Source organism: Lepidochelys kempii, unplaced genomic scaffold (genome assembly GCF_965140285.1).
Source record: "Lepidochelys kempii isolate rLepKem1 unplaced genomic scaffold, rLepKem1.hap1 scaffold_276, whole genome shotgun sequence".
In the NCBI taxonomy this organism is placed as follows: Eukaryota; Metazoa; Chordata; order Testudines; family Cheloniidae; genus Lepidochelys; species Lepidochelys kempii.
This window is the reverse complement of record NW_027621930.1, coordinates 69,825-87,132: the sequence shown is the minus strand read 5'-3', so window position 1 is coordinate 87,132 and position 17,308 is coordinate 69,825. Positions and strand designations below refer to the sequence as shown.

Sequence of the window (17,308 nt, the reverse complement as noted above, 5' to 3'; positions counted from 1 at the left end):
GGGAAGCTGGTCACCTATTGTTGTTGTTTGTATTACGGCAGCACCTGGGAGCCCAGGACCCCCTTATGCTAGGCTCTGTATAGACAGAGCAGGGACAGGCACTGCCCCGAAGAGCTCACAATCTGAGTCGTGTTGATTGCTCAGGCGGGGTGGCATCCTTCACTAGTGAGCTTTGAGCTGGGGGAGGGGTCCCCATTTGAACCTTACAGTCCCAAGTCCTTGCACGCCTTGTGGGAGCTGATGGAGCCCTCATTCCTCCTCTTCAGCCTTTCGTCTCCCCTCCCAGTAGATGGCGCAGAGGGCAGCAGCTGCTTCCACAGAGACCTTCAGCCTCCCGATGGCAGAGCGGTCCTGAGGGCTGACAACTGCCGGGAGTGGGTAAGAGAGCGGAAGTGAGGGGAGGGGTCAGTGTTTCTCTAGGGCCATTCTCTGGCTGGGCCTGGTGTAGGACTTGCCTCCCCCAGCCCTGGGAAGGGACCAGGACTTGCACTGCTGCAGCTCCCAGGACATGGAGGGAGGTTGGCTCCCAGGTATAGATCCCAGTTCAGTGGCCAGGTCCCTGGCCTCTTATTTGCTCCACTGGCCCCCTTTCATGCAGGTGGCGTGCAGGGGAACAGAGGCAGCAGCTCAGCAGTGGAGACCGCTCGTTTGGGTGCTGCTGGCTTCGTCACTCACCATCGAGGTCACGCTCCAGCACATCACTGCCTGTCAGCAGGATCTCATGCAGGTCTACATAGGCAAAGCCCACGTCCTCACACTCGCCTCCAGTCCCAGGCGGGGGCTCGCTCACCACCACGAACTGCAGCCTGCAATAAGGGGGCAGTGTGTCTGGATCCTGCACCTGCATCCAGCCCATCCTACCCCGGCTCCCCACAGAAAAGCCAAGCTGAAGGGCGCTGTCCTCACCTCTAGTGCACTCAGTGGCCTGGGCCCAGGGGGTCTAAAAGAGCCAAAAGCTCAGGGAGGAGGGCTCTGCCTGACAGCTTTACTCTTCTGGCCAAGGGGGCCTTCTGCAGGAAGTGTAAAGCTGCGGAGGGGCACGTTGGGCCTGTGTGAAACAAATGCCTCCAAGAGCTAAGGACCATTACAGACCTCCCGGCACATTCCTTTGATCTGCCTTCTGTAACCTACAGCAGCATGGGTGCACATGCTCCACCCACAGGAGAGAACAAGCATGGGGCGGATATTGGTCACAGTGTTCAGGCACTTACAGGAACATGCTCAGAAGAGGTGATGAGCAGGCTGTAAGAGCCTGTACTGGGAGGGGATGGGGGTAAGTGCAGCAGGGGTATGTGCTGGGGACCTTTATCCCAAGGGACTGGAATTCCTGTCCCTAGCCAGGATGCTCACCAGCTCTGCCCTGCCTCCTCTGCCTGCAGCATGGAGAAGAGGCGTTCCCGCTGCATGCTCACCCCCTCGGTGTCCAGCTGAATCACTGTGGTGGGGGCAAAAGGCTGTTAGCCATGGCAATGCTCAGTGGGGGGGGCACCAAGGGGAGGAGTCAGGGCGATGCTCGCTGGGGACTGGGGGGGGACCAAGAGGAGGAGTCGGGGTGATGCTTGCTGGGGATGGGGGGGGGCAAGGGGAGGAGTCAGGGCAACAATCTGATGCTCCCCTGGGGCCAGATGGTGACAGTCGACCCATCTCCAAGCTCCCCAGTGTTGCTCCTCTTCCCAGGCTGCTAGTGGTCCAGCGCCGCCACCTCCCTGGGGGGAGGGAGCCCCCTGTGGGGGGCCTGGGCCAGGCTGCTCAGCGCAACAAGAGTCAGGGACGTGGGGCCTTTGTCAGTTTGCCCTGGCAGTGGGGGAGCTGAGTCCCAGGGAGGGGGCTGAGGAAAGTGGGGCTATTAAACTAGTTATGGCCTCCTTTTCCCAACAACAGCACCGCTGTTCTGGGCCTGGAGTGATGCCCTGCAGACCTGGGCCCAAAGGCCTAGGTATGAGCTCTGTCCCGGGGCGGGGGAGAGATGCTTTTCCTGTCTCCACCCATGTGTCATCCCCATCCCCCCATGAGGCATGAGACGCCCACCCTGCCTCTGGGGGGGTAGGGCTGTGGGAAGGGCGAGAGCCAGACCCTCCCCACAGCAGCTCACCCTTGCTGAAGTGGAAGTAGATCTCCTCACTGCCCTGGGGCTTGCGCAGGGACAGGGGGGTCTCAGTCTCAGCCAGGGGCACCCCTGGGAAGTGGTACTCCACGTACAGCTGCTGGATGTGTTCACAGGCCACGGCCTCAGGGTGCAGACTCAGAGAGACGATCTCAATGCGGATCCACTCCATGTCCTGACAAGATGAGGTGAGAGCAGGTCACGCAAGGCCTGAGAGGGTGGGAACCAGGGCCCCAAACTCTTCTGCAGGGGGTGGGGGGAGGCTGGCTGAGCCAAGCTCCCCTCTCCCCCACTTCGGAACCCAGTAGGGGTCAGCACTGTCACGACAAGCTGTAGCTGCCCCATGCTCCTCCCCGACTCCTGTACCTGGCATGGCTCCCTCCCCATGGGTCTGTGCACCCTCTCCTCCAGCACTGCCTCAGGGGTGGGGGCATTACCGCCTTTGGAGGGCTCCCCAGGCTGGTCCCCACCACGATCTCGTCACTGTCTGTGGTCTGTGTGTCGCTGCTGCTCTCCGGCGCTGGCTCACAGGCCTCCTCAGGGGCTGGCAGGGACAGAGTATTTGTTACCGGGAGGGGAATTAGAATGGAACCTGCCCGCCCCCTGCTCCCACCTGTACCATGGGCCTTGAAGAGGATGGCTGCAGCGGCAGCTTGCTTTGGGGCTGCACCTATGCCCACCACTGAGTTTGTTCAAGCAGGGACCCTGCTCTGCAGCTGGATAGCCACGTCGCCCTCCCCCACCACAGTGAGCCCCAATCCACAGCTGGATGGCCGCATCGCCCTCCCTCATCACAGTGAACCCCAATCCACAGCTGGATGGCCTTGTTGCCCTCCCCCACCACAGTGAGCCCCAATCCACAGCTGGATGGCTGCGTCGCCCTCCCTCATCACAGTGAACCCCAATCCACAGCTGGATAGCCGCATCGCCCTCCCCCACCACAGTGAGCCCCAAGCCACAGCTGGATGGCCGCATCGCCCTCCCTCATCACAGTGAACCCCAATCCACAGCTGGATGGCCGCGTCGCCCTCCCTCATCACAGTGAACCCCAATCCACAGCTGGATGGCCGCGTCGCCCTCCCCCACCACAGTGAGCCCCAATCCACAGCTGGATGGCCGCGTCGCCCTCCCTCATCACAGTGAACCCCAATCCACAGCTGGATAGCCGCATCGCCCTCCCCCACCACAGTGAGCCCCAAGCCACAGCTGGATGGCCGCGTCGCCCTCCCTCATCACAGTGAACCCCAATCCACAGCTGGATAGCCGAATCGCCCTCCCCCACCACAGTGAACCCCAATCCACAGCTGGATGGCCGCGTCGCCCTCCCCCACCACAGTGAGCCCCAAGCCACAGCTGGATGGCCGCATCGCCCTCCCCCACCACAGTGAGCCCCAAGCCACAGCTGGATGGCCGCATCGCCCTCCCCCACCACAGTGAGCCCCAAGCCACAGCTGGATGGCCGCATCGCCCTCCCCCACCACAGTGAGCCCCAAGCCACAGCTGGATGGCCGCATCGCCCTCCCCCACCACAGTGAGCCCCAAGCCACAGCTGGATGGCCGCGTCGCCCTCCCTCATCACAGTGAACCCCAATCCACAGCTGGATAGCCGAATCGCCCTCCCCCACCACAGTGAACCCCAATCCACAGCTGGATGGCCGCGTCGCCCTCCCCCACCACAGTGAGCCCCAAGCCACAGCTGGATGGCCGCATCGCCCTCCCCCACCACAGTGAGCCCCAAGCCACAGCTGGATGGCCGCATCGCCCTCCCCCACCACAGTGAGCCCCAAGCCACAGCTGGATGGCCGCGTCACACTCCCTCACCACAGTGAACCCCAAGCCACAGCTGGATGGTTGCGTCGCCCTCCCTCATCACAGTGAACCCCAAGCCACAGCTGGATGGCCGCGTCGCTCTCCCCCACCACAGTGAGCCCCAATCCACAGCTGGATGCCCTGTCTGTGGTTCTACATTGTGCCACCTGGGGCTGGGTGCGTGTGACCTGTACCATCAGCTCTGGCACAGCATGAGGGACTGAGCAGGACCCAAGGGTAGCCTGGCCAGTTGGCTTTGACAGCTGGGTACCCCATGGGAGGCAGGAGCTGGTACCCATGTCCTCGGGAGCAGAGCCTACATCCAGTGCAAGGGATTTTGGCTCCAAGCGCTGGGTCCTGGCAGAGGTTTCAGCATCCTTAGCTGAGTATCCTGTTTCCTCCTGCTCCTCCTGGCCAGCCTGGACCTCCTTCCCCTCCAGCGTCCCCTGCACAGACAAACCACATCAGGCTCAGGGAACAGCTGGTTCAGTGTGGGGCACTAGGCAGCCTGTGGGCCAAATCTGGACTGCCAGATGCTTGTGAACAGACCATTTCATCTTTTTATGTACTTATTACTATCATTGTTATTGCGGTGTGAAAACTGTTTCTCTGAAGTCTGGACCTTGACTGTACCTTGCCCAAGAAATTTGGACCCTGAGAAAAAATAATTGACGACCCCTAGTGTGGGGTGAGCATTGGGAAGGGGCCTTGGGTTGCTGCACCCTCACTGCCTGCTTCCTGGTCCCCTCTAACTAGTCTCACCTCAGCAATGTCTCCCATGGGAACCACCTCTTCTCCCTCCTCCGGTGTGTAGCCACTGGCTGCTGGCACTGGATTGGGCTGGGTCTGACTGCTGGCTCCCCGATCCCGCTTCCCCCTGCATCCATCCGCCTTGACCACCGAGACCTGGAGCTGCTTCCCTTGGCCCTCAGGCTGCGATGGCAAGGTGCTGGGACCAAGCCGGGCCTGAGCAGGGGTCAGAACAGCACAGTCACGCCACAGCCTGGCAGCTTCCCCCATTCCCACTAACCTACTCCTTTTTGTATTGGGGTGCAGGAATGGCAGCATCGCCCAGCAAGACAATGAAAGAGCAGTGGATAGAAGCCAGGAGCCCTGACTCCCAGCCCTCACTGGGAGGGTGATATTGTAGGGGGCAGGTGTTAAGACTGGGCTGCTGGGTCATTCTGTACCTGGCTGTGTAGTGCAGCCCTTTCCTCCTCAATCAGCTGCTCCAAGGGTCTCTCACTCTGGTGTACCCTGGCCCAGGCCACTTGGTGCAGGGCAGCCCCCGGGGGCAGATACCGACACTTCCACTCCAGGCTGAGGCTGATGGAGCCATTGGGGTACCCAGATGGGTTGGTGAGGACGAAATCTCCTATGGAGTACAGAATTGGAGGCATAAGAGGGCACAGGGGGTGGGGGCCTGGGCACTGAGGCCAGGGGCAGGGGAACTGTGCCCAGCTCTGTTCCTTGAGCAATAGAGGATCTGGGTCCAGCGGCTTTCACCTGTGATATTGTGCCCGCATGCCAGAGGCAGCAGCGGGATCTGTGCTTTGCCCAAGTAACTGCCTGGCTCTGCATCCTCGTCATCGAAGATGTACACCCAGAGGCTCTCTAGATGCAGATAGCGGTCGAGTTCAGCTGTGGGGCGCATGGGGAAGGTCCGCAGGTCTCCAAAGTGCGGGTTGTTGCTGGAGGGGATGATGGGTGTGTCGTGGTCAGGGAAGGTGAAGAAGCGGTACATGGCGTAGGGGCTGGGCTGGGTGCTGAGCCAACGACCCCGCAGGCTGGTGCAGCCCACAATCTGCACCTGCAGCTCATTCCACAGCCACTCAGTTTCCAGGACCTAGAGGGGGAGACTGAGAAAGGCTGGTAACTGGATGAGCAGAGGGCCCAGGCTGCATCCCATAGGAATCATGGCTTTGCCACATTGAAGGCACTTTAATGTCCAGAGTGCCTGAGGCCTCCCTTACAGGGATCCTGCTCTGACATGTGCCAGAGAGCTCCTAGTGCGGAACACATATCCCTATGAGGCCCTGTGGTTGTGTCCCACCATGGGGAGCCCCTTTTGTGGGGGCATATGTCCCTACAGGGATCCTGTACCAGTGGGCATGGCCCTGTAAGGCTCCCCCTTTCTGGGGTGCATTTCCTGCAGTATGAGTGTGTGTGTTTACCCTCACATACTCCTCCCCCATACACACCCCTGCTTCCTCACCCCCTCCTTGTCCTGCTGCCTGCTCTGCTGGGCAGCTCTGGCCTGGGGCATGCAGGCTGACAAGTAGCCCAAGGCCTTGGTGCGCTCGCAGTGCAGCCGCATGGTCTGCTCCATGGGCAGGCAAAGCCTCATCCAATACTCCAGCATCCCATAGTTCTCGCCGTTCGGACCTACAGGGTGTGAAGCGGGCAGGGGGTTGAGGGGACATGCAGAAGGCAGTGTGGACAGAAAGTCCAGGGGATAGGAATTGGGGGAGCAAGAAGGAATTAGGGCAGCAAGTAACAGGACATGAAGGCCACAAAGACGTACGAATGGTTAGAAACCTGGAATGTTCCCCAGGCTGCAAGCCTTGGCCCCAGGGAGTCTTTACTGTGAGGGAAAGATGAGCTAATGGCTCTCCAGGCCATGGGAGTGTTTTACTGTCTGTGGCACTGACAGGCCGGGCGCCCTCACTGAGCAGCTGCCATGGCAGAGGGCAAGGGGAGCGCTTCATCGTAGAGCATCGCCGTGGCGAGGGAAAGCTCTTACCGTGCAGCATCGCTGTGGCGTGCAAGCGCTCCCCACGCCCCAGAACCGCCCGGAAGTGCAGCCAAGAGGAAGCCAGAGTGCTGTGTTCAGTAGCCGTGGCCAGGTGCAGGTCTAGGCGAGCGGCAGCCCCCTGCAGGTACTGCAGGAAGAGGGGCTCAGCCTGTATCACGTACTGAGAAGTGAAGCTGTAGCGTGGCCGGGCCCCACGCACCATCGGTGTGCAGTGCGTCTCGCAGTCGTAGAAGGCATAGGTGCAGAAGGTGACAGGCTGGACATCCCCCAGCACCTGCAGCGCCTCCCTTGACAGCACTGCCCCTGCAATGTGCAGCTCAAACAGGTTCTCACCACGCCGCAACACAGGTGCCTTGCCCTTCTCCACGTCCACATCACCCTCGGTCCGCAGAAGTGGGAGCTGCTGCGTCCCATAGGCCACATCCTTCAGCTGCTCTGGGGGAGGAGATGCGGACCTGTGAGGCGTGGACATGTCCCCATCTTCTCCCCCCTCTATCCCCAAGGCATAGCTTGTACCCGGCCCCCTCCCCTATCGGTTCCTGACAGGAGTGACCCACTGCCCTGCTGCTGTCTTCCCCCCTCTTGCTGCAGGGTCAGTCCCCACAAGCCCAGCGTAGCTGTCTGCCAGCCCAAGTGCTGTGCAGCAAGCCAACTACTATCGAGGGGCCAGGTCCCCCTCGGAACAGTACACTGGGCACGCAGGGACCCGGCACAGCCTCTTGGGGCAGGGAACGAGAACACAGGTCCAGCCAAAGGTCCATCCTGCCCCGTTCTGTCTCCAGCAGTGGTCGTGAGGGAGGCACGACGAAAACTGCTCCAGGGGGCAGGTGGGACTGGCTCTGCCCTTACCCTCCAGCTGGCAGATGTGGGCGCTGCGCAGATCCAGGAGCTGCACCATTTTCTGCTGCTTTTCCTCATGTCCCCTCTTCTCCTGCTCAGCCTGCACCCTCACACCTTCCAGCTCGGCCTGACACAGCACCCGGGTCAGTCACACAGTAGCTCACCCCCCCAGTCCCACAGTTCATCCCCCCACCCCCTGCCCCCCCGCCCCACCACTCATCCCCTCCCCCCGCCCCACAGCTCGGCCTGACACAGCACCTGGGTCAGTCACCCAGCAGCTCATCCCCTCCACCCACCCCACAGCTCATCCCCTCTGCCCCCTAGCCCACAGCTCGGCCTAACACAGCACCCGGGTCAGTCACCCCCTGTGCCACCACCTCCCCAACCTGATAGTCCCGGTTGATGCGGTGCTGCAGGAGCAGCATGTCCCGGGTTTTCTCCAGCTCCAGGATGGTGTCAGCATGGGCAGCTTCTGTCTCCCGGAGCCTCCGGCTCAGGCTCCGCTGGGTGAACAGCTCCTCCTGCTCAGTCTGGGTGGGGAGCTGATCCAAACAGGGGTGCTGTAGGGAAACGGGTGAGTGAGCAGAAGAGAGCCTTGCCTCCCCTGCTGAATGAGGGAGGAACACCACAGTCCCCAAGGCTGCAACTCCCCCGTGCCTAGCACCAGCACTCGCCAGGACGTGCGGGCCCAGCCTAGCCCCCCTTTGTCCTCCCCGCACAGGCTGCAGCACTTGTCATGATGGGGGGGCCGGCCCAGACTCCCTAAACTCTTAACTCCCCCTACATAGCATTCGCCATGAGAGGAAGGACCACCCCAGACCTGCTGACTCCCCCACATATGGCCTTGCACTTGCCATGACAGGTGGGACCAGCCCAGCCCAGCCACCCTCTGATTTCCCTGTGCTTGCCATGATGGGTGGGACCAGCCCAGTCCCCCTGACTCCTCCATACAGGGACCAGACCAGCCCCACCCCACTCCCAACTCCCCCCACACCGGCGCCAGCTCTATGCCCTTTACCTGCCAAATGCTGTGAGAGGATGGGGCACCTACCACACCCCACGAAGGGGCCTGGGGAGATCAGCCAACCCTGGCTCCTCCCTGGCTCGTACCCACCTGGGACAGGGTCGGCTCAGGCTTCTGCTCTGGAGTTTGGTTCCCCCTCTCCACTTCCTGCTTCAGCTCCTCACTCCGAGCTGGGGACAAGACGGGGGTCAGGCCTGGATACCAAACTGGTTGTGGTACAGAGCTGGTCCTGGCCCTGTGTGACTGGGACACATTCTGCCCCCCAACACACGTGTTGCACACCAAGGATCCACCCCCTCCCTCAGGCCAGACTTCATGCACCCCTCCCCTTTCCCCCCACGGCTGTCGTGTGGCTGGGAGGCACCCCTCTCCCCCCTCAGACTGTAATGCACCTGCAACGACCCCACCCCAGGGAGAGCGGCCTAGTCAATGGGGACGCAAGAACTCCCCACTGGGATGAAGCTGCCATTTCAGTCCCTTGTCCCTGTGCTGGTACTGAGATTCTCCCCCCGTCCTGCCAGCCCCCTCACCTCTCTCCTGCACCAGCTCCTCCACCAGCCGCCTCTTCTCTGCCAGCTCCAAGCTCAGCTGCTCCTCCAGCCGTGAGACGTTCCCCTGCCGCTGCTCACAGGCCAGACTGCTGCAGCAAGAGGGGCAATGCTACAGGGTCACCGCAAGGGCCACAAACCCCAATCCCGCCAAGAGAAGCTCCAACACACGGTGCCCTGAGCCTTCAGGGCCCTGGGAGCTGCTGCTGCATAGCTGCTGCAATTCATTGCCAGGCCCCACCCAGGCATAGCAGACTGAGGGTGCGGGGATGTCCCTATGGCTCTGCCAGGCCCTCCCCACACTGTACCACAGACTTGGAGAGGGCTCCCTAAGGCTCTCCCCCAAAACCCCCATCCTCCAGGGTCAGCCCTTTGGGATCAGTCTCCTGTCTCTGGCAGACTCTGGGGCTGCTCCAGACCTTTGCCTATCTCCTGCAGGCCAGAGCTTCCAGCCCCAGCAGCCCGACCCTGAATGGAGCCCAGGGTGGGGGCTGAACAGGCACCAAACAGATCTGGTGTGACTGGACCCCAGGCTGTGGCATCTCTGGGGATAAATGGGGGCTGAGACTTCTCACTTGACCTTGGGCACCATCTCCGTGGGACAGCCCCACTGCATGGTGCGGGGCTCGGCCAAACTCATAGTCTCACCTCTCCAGCAATTTATCATAATCCTCCTTCAGCAGGTCTCGCTCCTTCTCCAGGGACCTGATTCTCTCCTGAAACTGAGAGAGACAGAGATCAGTCCCCAGACCTGGGTCCCCCAGCCAATGAGGGTTGGGCCTGTCAGGCTCTTTCTCTAGGGTTAGAAAGGGACCCCCCCAGCCCCTGCTCACCAGGGACCCCCCTACTGACTCCAGGGAAGCTGGCCTCAGAGTAGGGAAAAGGAGGGTCCCCAGGGCTTGGATTAGCTGGATAGGGCTCCCTACCTCCTCCAGCGCCCCCTGCAGGAATGAGACGCTCTCCACTTTGCTCTCCAACGCCATCACCTTCTGCGTCTCTGCCTTCAGCTGCACGGTGAGCTCCTCCACCTGGGCCAGGAGGGCCTCACTGCTGGTTCTCAGCATCTCCTGGTTCTGGTGCGGGAGGGAAGGAAGAAAGACCAGCACAGGCAGGAGAGAGGGATGCCGGCCCCTCCCTGCTGCAGGGCTGCCAGGATGGAGGGACCTGGAACTGAGCATGATAACCCAAGGACAAGGGAGTGAGGGCTGTCTCTTTAGGGCTGGATACAGAGAGACTTTCTTTGCCCCAGCCTCCCCCCCAAGTCTCGAGTGCATTGCACTCGGGATGGGTCCCAGCCGGGGGAGGGGAGCTCTTGTCCCATCAGTACAGAGGGGCACTCCCTTCCTGGGGGGTGAAGGGCAGATCCCATGAGGGTTGCTGGGGAGCGGAGTTCCCGTACCTCAGTATTTACCTGCTGGAGTTGGCTCTCATAGGCCTGGGAAGAGAAATCGCAGAGCTGCCATCAGTGCTGCTATGTGGAGCCTATAATTTGCTGAGCGCTGACTTGGGAGGGCTTTGGGCCTGGCCTCTCCCTGTCGCCCTCCTGCACTCCCAACCCGGGAAGCAGTTACACTGATCCCACTGGAGGAACAGATGCGGACATGAGGGGGTGAAGGCGGGAGCTCCCCATGGAGTTGGCTGAAGGGAGAGCTTCCCCTCCAAATCCCTACTCATCCCCACAGGTGGGTGGGTTGGTGGGGTCACATTGGATACTCGGGTATCTCTCCCCAGGTGGTACAGGCAGGTGCCTAGTTGCTGGGAGTGTCTCTTCTCCTCTCCCCCTGGGTGGCATAGGCAGGGGAACTGACAGCTGGGGGCCTTTCTCATCTCTCCCCCTGGAGGGCAGGGGAACTGAGAGCTGGGGGTCTTTCTCTCCCCTCCCTCGGGGGGTACAAGCAGGGGAACTGACAGCTGGGGGCCTTTCTCGACTCTTCCCCTGGGTGGCACAGGACTGGGGAACTGACAGCTGGGGGCCTTTCTCATCTCTCCCCCTGGAGGGCAGGGGAACTGACAGCTGGGGGTCTTTCTTGTCTCTCCCCCTGTGGGGCACGGGACTGGGAAACTGACAGCTGGGGGTCTTTCTCGTCTCTCCCCCTGGGTGGCACAGGACTGGGGAACTGACAGCTGGGGGCCTTTCTCTCCTCTCCCCCTGGGGAGCAGGGGAACTGACAGCTGCAGGTCTTTCTCTCCCCTCCCCCGGGTGGCACAAGTAGGGGAACTGACAGCTGGGGGCCTTTCTTGTCTCTCCCCCTGGGGGCCAGGAGAACTGACAGCTGGGGGCCTTTCTCGTCTCTTCCCCTGGGGGGGCACGGGCAGGGGAACTGACAGCTGGGGGCCTTTCTCATCTCTCCCCCGGGTGGCACAAGTAGGGGAACTGACAGCTGGGGGTCTTTCTCGTCTCTCCCCCTGGAGGGCAGGGGAACTGACAGCTGGGGGTCTTTCTCATCTCTCCCCCTGTGGGGTAGGGTAACTGACAGCTGGGGGCCTTTCTCATCTCTCCCCCAGGGTGGCACAGGCAGGGGAACTGACAGCTAGGGGCCTTTTTCTCCTCTCCCCCTGTGGGGCAGGGGAACTGACAGCTGGGGGTCTTTCTCTCCCCTCCCCCGGGGGGGCACAGGACTGGGGCTAATTCACCTCCTGCAGGTCAGTGAATCTGACTCTGGTCACAGCCAGCTCGCAGCTCCGCTCCCTCAGGAGCCGCTGCAGCCGGATCAGCTCCACGTTCCCCCGGATGGCGGCTCTGCAAGGGGAGCAGTGGGTGGCTTGAGCTAGAGCAGCAATCCCTGCAGGGGACCCACATTCCATCTGTCCTACGCCCCCAACCTGGGCCTGGCACAACCTCTCCCTGGGCCTGGCACAGCCCCCCGTCCTTACCCTCCCCTGTCCCACCCCAAAGCCAATCGGAGTCACTGCCTCTTCCCACCAGGGCTATATAGGCATAGACCCGCCCTCTCCCCCAGGCCCAACAGAGCCACCCCCTCACTCAGGGGGTAATGGTGGGCTGAGGAGTGCCATACCGATGCTCCAGGGCCTGCTGGTAGTACTGCTGGGATGGGGCCCCTTCGAGGTTCATCTCTGTCCCCCATGCCCGGCATTGTAACTCAGGCTCCATCTCTGCCAACACCAGGCTGTGGGATCTGTGGGGAGCAGGGACCTGGGTTGACGCGCTGACCCCTAAGAAAGTGTGGGGCAGGATCAGAGGACACAGGTGCTAGGGTGATGCCACATTGACTCCAAAGGGAGCAGGGGGCTGGAAGGCAAGTTTGGAGAGCAGATGGCAGGATTAGGGAGTTTGACAGAGCACTGAGAGGGTGCTTGCATCACCCTTCTGGTCACGATTAGCATCAATTAGGCCCCCCCCTCAAGGCCTAACTGGTCAGGGCTGTGCCTGATTACTGGGCCAGCGGGGTTGGGAAGGTAATGAGCTAACTAGCCAATGGGCAAGTGGTTTAAAAAGAGCACAGGAAGTGCCTACTGGATTCTAGAGCAGAAGTTGCTAAGCTGGGAGAGCCTGGCAAGAGGGAGCTCCCTGAGCACCCCACAATTCACCCCCTGCGAAGAGGGGCCAGAAAGCTGGAGAACCGTGCAGAGGTCTGGATCTGATAGTGGAGGGATTGAGAAACTGTAATGCAAGTACATGCTGGTGTGCTCAAGTAAGATGGTCTCAGAGCAGTCTGTGATGGTGAGGGTGTGGTGCCCATGTCCTGTTGCAGGGAGGGAAGGGGTATCTGAGGGAGAGGATGTGGAAGGACTCACAGTGGGGATTCAGGGGCTGTTACCCCTTCCGTGGTGCTGGGTGGGAGAGGGATGCATTGTCTCTCCATATTGGCTTGTACTCCCTCTGTGATGTGGTCTCTGTATCTGGGGGGAGCTGTGTGGGTAGGTCGGGCCTCTGGACTGCGCATCCGCATCCCTGCACAGGAGAAAAAGGTAGATGAGGTCTTATCTTCCTGATGCTAAACCTGTAGGGGCAAAGGATTCCTAGGGGACTGGACTGAGGCCAGCAGACTCACCTCACTTGTGAGCTGACTCCAATACAAAGAAGCAGAGCTGGGAAAGGGCCTGACTGGAGGCCAGGATGGGTCATCCCCTGGGCTCTTTACTTGAGCTTCTGCTGCCCCAGACCTTCTCTCAGGGTGGGGATTCCCCACCTCTCTCAGCCCCTGAGCTCCCAACCCCCTTCCTGGGGGAGGCACTTCCACCCCTAGGAATGGTGATTTCCCACTCCCTGTCTTGATCCATCCCCTTCACCTCTGTGATGTCTCTCGGTCACCCTCCCACCTGCCGTGTGGACCCGCCGAAGTCCAGTGTCCACCCGGGGTTGGATGTAGCCATAGGACCAGTGGTGCCTGCAACTGTGGAGCTGCAGCTGCTGCTTGTAGGAAAGCAGACGACTCCGCAGCCCCTCATTGCGCCGCTCCAGATCCCACACCCGCTCCTGCAGGTCCTCCAAGGACTCCTCCAGGTTCCGGCATGACCACCTGGCCCTGGAGCCCAGCTGGCCCTCAACCTGTGCCCGCTCATGGGTACGTCTCAGCAGCTTAGTGCCCAGCCTGGGGAGGAAGCATAGGTAATGAACTTGCGGCTGATCCATCCCTGGGCACATGCTGCCACAGCCCCTATCTTACCCACCCCAGTGTGTCCCTCAGCCTGTGCCTGCTTGTGGGGAGCACAGCCCCGTTCACTCCCTGTGAATCTTCTAACCCCAGGCCCCCTTCCTGCATTACCACAGACCCCTACACCTGCTCCTCTGCAATCCCTGCGTACCCTCCTCTGCCCCATCATGTCTCGGGGAGCCTAGGATCCTAGTGGTGAGGGTGATGGGTTTTATGGGGCCCTGCTGGTACCTCTTGATCCTGTCCTCCTGCTTGCACGCAAACTCTTTGAGCACCAGGTTCTCGTCATGTAGATGCAGGAACCCATTCTCCAGCTCTGCCCGGTTCATCTGGCTCACATGCTGCCGTGTCCATGCCACCGACTCTGAAAGGCCAACATCAGGGAATGAGGGGCCAGGGGCTGGCACAGATTCTACCCTACAGACTAGGGCTAGGGGCTGGGACCAAGGACTGCTGACCCCTCTCCAGAGCTCTGGGAGGGGAGTGGGGTCTAGGGGGTCAGAGCATAGCTGTGAGCTCAGATATAGCAGTTGTGAGGCTGGGATCAATGCAGAGGAGTATGGGACCAGCTGGGCCCCTGTGAGGAAAAGAAGGCAACCCAGCAGCCCCTGCCAGTTTAGGAGTGGAAGGATCTTAAGGACGTTCCCATGGCTGACAGGACAGAGCAGAAGCCCATGTAGAACTTAACTATCTACAAAGTCTGACAGTGGCATGCTTGCAGGAGCGTCTCAAGGGACAGGGCTTGGACCCAAGTCAGCGAGAGCAAGTAGGACCTGGCCTACCATGGGGTAAAGGAAGAGAAGGGGAAGAAGCAGTGGCTGCTGGAGGAAGAACTATCGCTAAATCTTCCTGCAGAGCCAGCCCATCCGAGAGAAGGATGAGAAGCTGGAGGGTATGGACTATGGAGGCTGAGGTCACAGTTTTAAAGAAAGAACTAAGCACTGGGCTCCTTGAGGAGAAAGAGGCCCTGTGCTGAGAGTCTGGCCATTACACACCAGAAGTGTGGGGCCCACGTGGCTGCAGTCACAGGAGGAAGATTTGGGAAGCTAGCAGACAGCGCAATTTTAGGCCTAACAGGTCCCGGTCAAAGCAGCTGAAGGAAGGGCAGTTTTGAAAGGTTGTCATTCAGGGAGAAGTGGGGGCAGGAGAGGAACTGAAGTGGGGTCTGTTAGGGGCTGTGACAGGGGCGGCGAGTTATATGGGCCCGTAGTACCCATGCTCCAGGAATATTCGGGGCCCAGCTCCACCAAAGTTCAGGGCAAGGTCTCTTCCCCTGGCCCTGCCTGCTGTTCCCGGTTGATTTAAAAGGGCCCAGCTGCCACCGCCAGCAGGGCCAAGGGTGGCTTCCTGCCCGGCCTTGCTCCACGCCACTCCTAGAAGTGGCTGGAATGGCCCTATGGTTCAGGCGGGAGTCACCACGCGTTGCCCCCGCCCCAAAAGCTGACTCTGCAGTGCCCACTGGCTGGAAACTGCGGCCAATGGGAACTGTGGGGGTGGTGCCTGTAGGCAGTAGCATGCAGAGACCCTTTGGCCCCCCTGCCTGGGAGCCACTGCCAGAGTGGTGTGCAGGTCACTTTTGGGAGCCACCCAAGGTAAGCGCTGTACCCCTCACCCTCTCCCACACCCCAACTCCCTGCCCCAGCCCAGAGCCCAAACTCCCTCTCAGAGCCTGCACCCCAAACCCCCTCCTGAACCCAAACTCCCTCCCAGAGCATTAGGCAGGTGTGGCAGGGGGCAGGACTTGGACCCGTTGTGGGCACCACCAAAAATTATAGCAACCTGCTGCCCCTGGGCTGTGATGGAGGTTGTAGGAAAGGGGATATGAAACAGAGTGTTTGGGTCCATTCTGTGGTGTGGATTCTCCAAGCCGGTATTTGTCTGTCTGAGCGGGCTGTGTCCTCGGGAAGAGGAGGCAGCACTAGTCCTCACCCCCAACAGCTGAGGTTCTGGCTGGTATTTTGCCTGCTGCAGAAGCAGGCAAGAGCTAGGATGGGAGTGGGTCCATATGTTTTTGTTGTAGGAAGGTGGGCACATTAAAAAGGCACTTCCCCAGTAAGAACTCAGACTTCAGGAAAATGGACTGTATCCCTGGGGAAGACTGCCTCTCTGGACTGAGGGATACCTGTCTCCTGCAGAGAGCTGTGCTTGGGGGAAGTACCCTGTCTGTGCCCCACTGTCCCCTCTGAATGGGGTGGTGACATAGGGTGCTGGTGAGGGTAGAGGCTCATCCTCTCTAGTGTGCTATGTTACCTACCTTAGCCTGTGTCAACCCTGAATCCCCTCACTGTTTGTGTGGGGTGGGCCCCTTTGCTCACCTTGCATCCGGGTCTTCAGCCCCTGGGCCTTCGTGGGATGAGCAATGGCTGACACATCTAGAAAGTCACCAGGAAAGCAGTTAGACCATCACTCTGTCATGGGCATCAGGGGTGCTGGGATGAGCCCAGGGACAGCAGTGAAAGTGAGGAGGATGGGGATAGATGGGGGGGACAGGAGAAGAGGAAGGGGTATCAGGGAGGGTTGAATGGGTGAGGGGGCGCAGAGTGGATGGGTGTGGGAGGCTTGGAAGTCAAAGAAGGAGTCTGGGGGTCTGTATGCCCCCCCCTTCCTTGGAATCCCTGCGTTGTGATGTGGCCCTGACCTTGAATAGCTCTGATCACTGAGGGCCTCTGGCTGTTGTCTCTGACAGGCAGGTCTCCGGCTGTCTCATCCAGCAGGAGTAGTGACATAGCAGCAGGCTAAGCCCAGTCTGGAAGGCAGAGAGAGAGAGAGGTAGTTACAGATGGCTTTCAGGGGTCTGGCCCCCAATCATGCCCCACAGCGGGTGAGCCCAGCCTCGAGAGGGCAGAGCGGCAGCTTGGACACTTGTGGGGAAAGACCACCAGGGCTTGGCTCTGTAGCTGCCTCATTAGCCTGGGGAAAATAAATCACGTATCCGTGGATACATGGGATACCAAGGTGGCTTCCTCCCTCTGCTGAGCTCCTAGGGGGTGGGATGGCGGAGCAGCTCAGCTCTGGGGTCGGACCTCCACTTCAGACCCCCCCCGTCTGTGCTGTCTGCCCCATCCCCATGTGGGAGACCTCAGCCCTGTGAGGCCCCTGCCCCAGACAGGAGGAGCAGCACTAACCCAGCATAAGGCTCTCCTTCTGGCCCCCCACCCCACCTGGTGAGTGTTTCTTCCCCCTCACTCACAACCCCCTCCCAGCCTGCTGACTGCTCTGTCCCTGAAAAGAGCTGTCTTGGCAGCTGTGGAGGAGGATTTCCTTCCAGCTAATCTGCTACCATCTGTCAGAAAGTAGTGCAAGCCCCCTGAAGATCCACGACCCAGTCACGCCCATGCTAGGGCATGGGGGTTATAATGGCAGAGACCTGAATCAGACTGAACAGCCAGCTTCTGTGCAAGCTTCCTCCAGACATCCCTGGGCTCCCTCCACCACAGTTCCACTGAAACCTCTCAGTCCAGACACAGAAGGCCACTGCTATCCCAGGCCTGGACTCTCCATGCCCCACAGCTCTACCATTCCCACTCACTCCCAACCCACAGACCCTGTGCTATTCCAGCCCAGCTCTCCCCTGACTCTGCTAAGGTCCCTCACTCCACACCTACAAATTCG

The 17,308-nt window shown here is 60.5% G+C and overlaps 1 protein-coding gene across 1 annotated transcript; it reads right to left on the bottom strand.

The window, feature by feature from the left end:
• Nucleotides 1-132: 132 nt before the first annotated feature.
• On the bottom strand, nucleotides 133-16,422 carry RPGRIP1 (RPGR interacting protein 1). The gene is made up of 24 exons (XM_078851055.1): nucleotides 16,335-16,422; nucleotides 16,012-16,068; nucleotides 13,928-14,060; nucleotides 13,362-13,633; nucleotides 12,837-12,993; nucleotides 12,098-12,217; nucleotides 11,715-11,820; nucleotides 10,492-10,515; nucleotides 10,007-10,153; nucleotides 9,729-9,802; nucleotides 9,063-9,172; nucleotides 8,623-8,702; nucleotides 7,895-8,068; nucleotides 7,518-7,635; nucleotides 6,657-7,103; nucleotides 6,129-6,298; nucleotides 5,420-5,759; nucleotides 5,104-5,288; nucleotides 4,642-4,879; nucleotides 2,542-2,648; nucleotides 2,093-2,279; nucleotides 1,351-1,435; nucleotides 676-806; nucleotides 133-365 (listed from the first exon to the last, which is right to left on the bottom strand). Exons 1-24 carry the CDS (start codon nucleotides 16,420-16,422, stop codon nucleotides 250-252), a joined length of 3,666 nt encoding a protein of 1,221 aa, XP_078707181.1. The 3' UTR covers nucleotides 133-249.
• Between the last annotated feature and the right edge of the window lie 886 nt (nucleotides 16,423-17,308).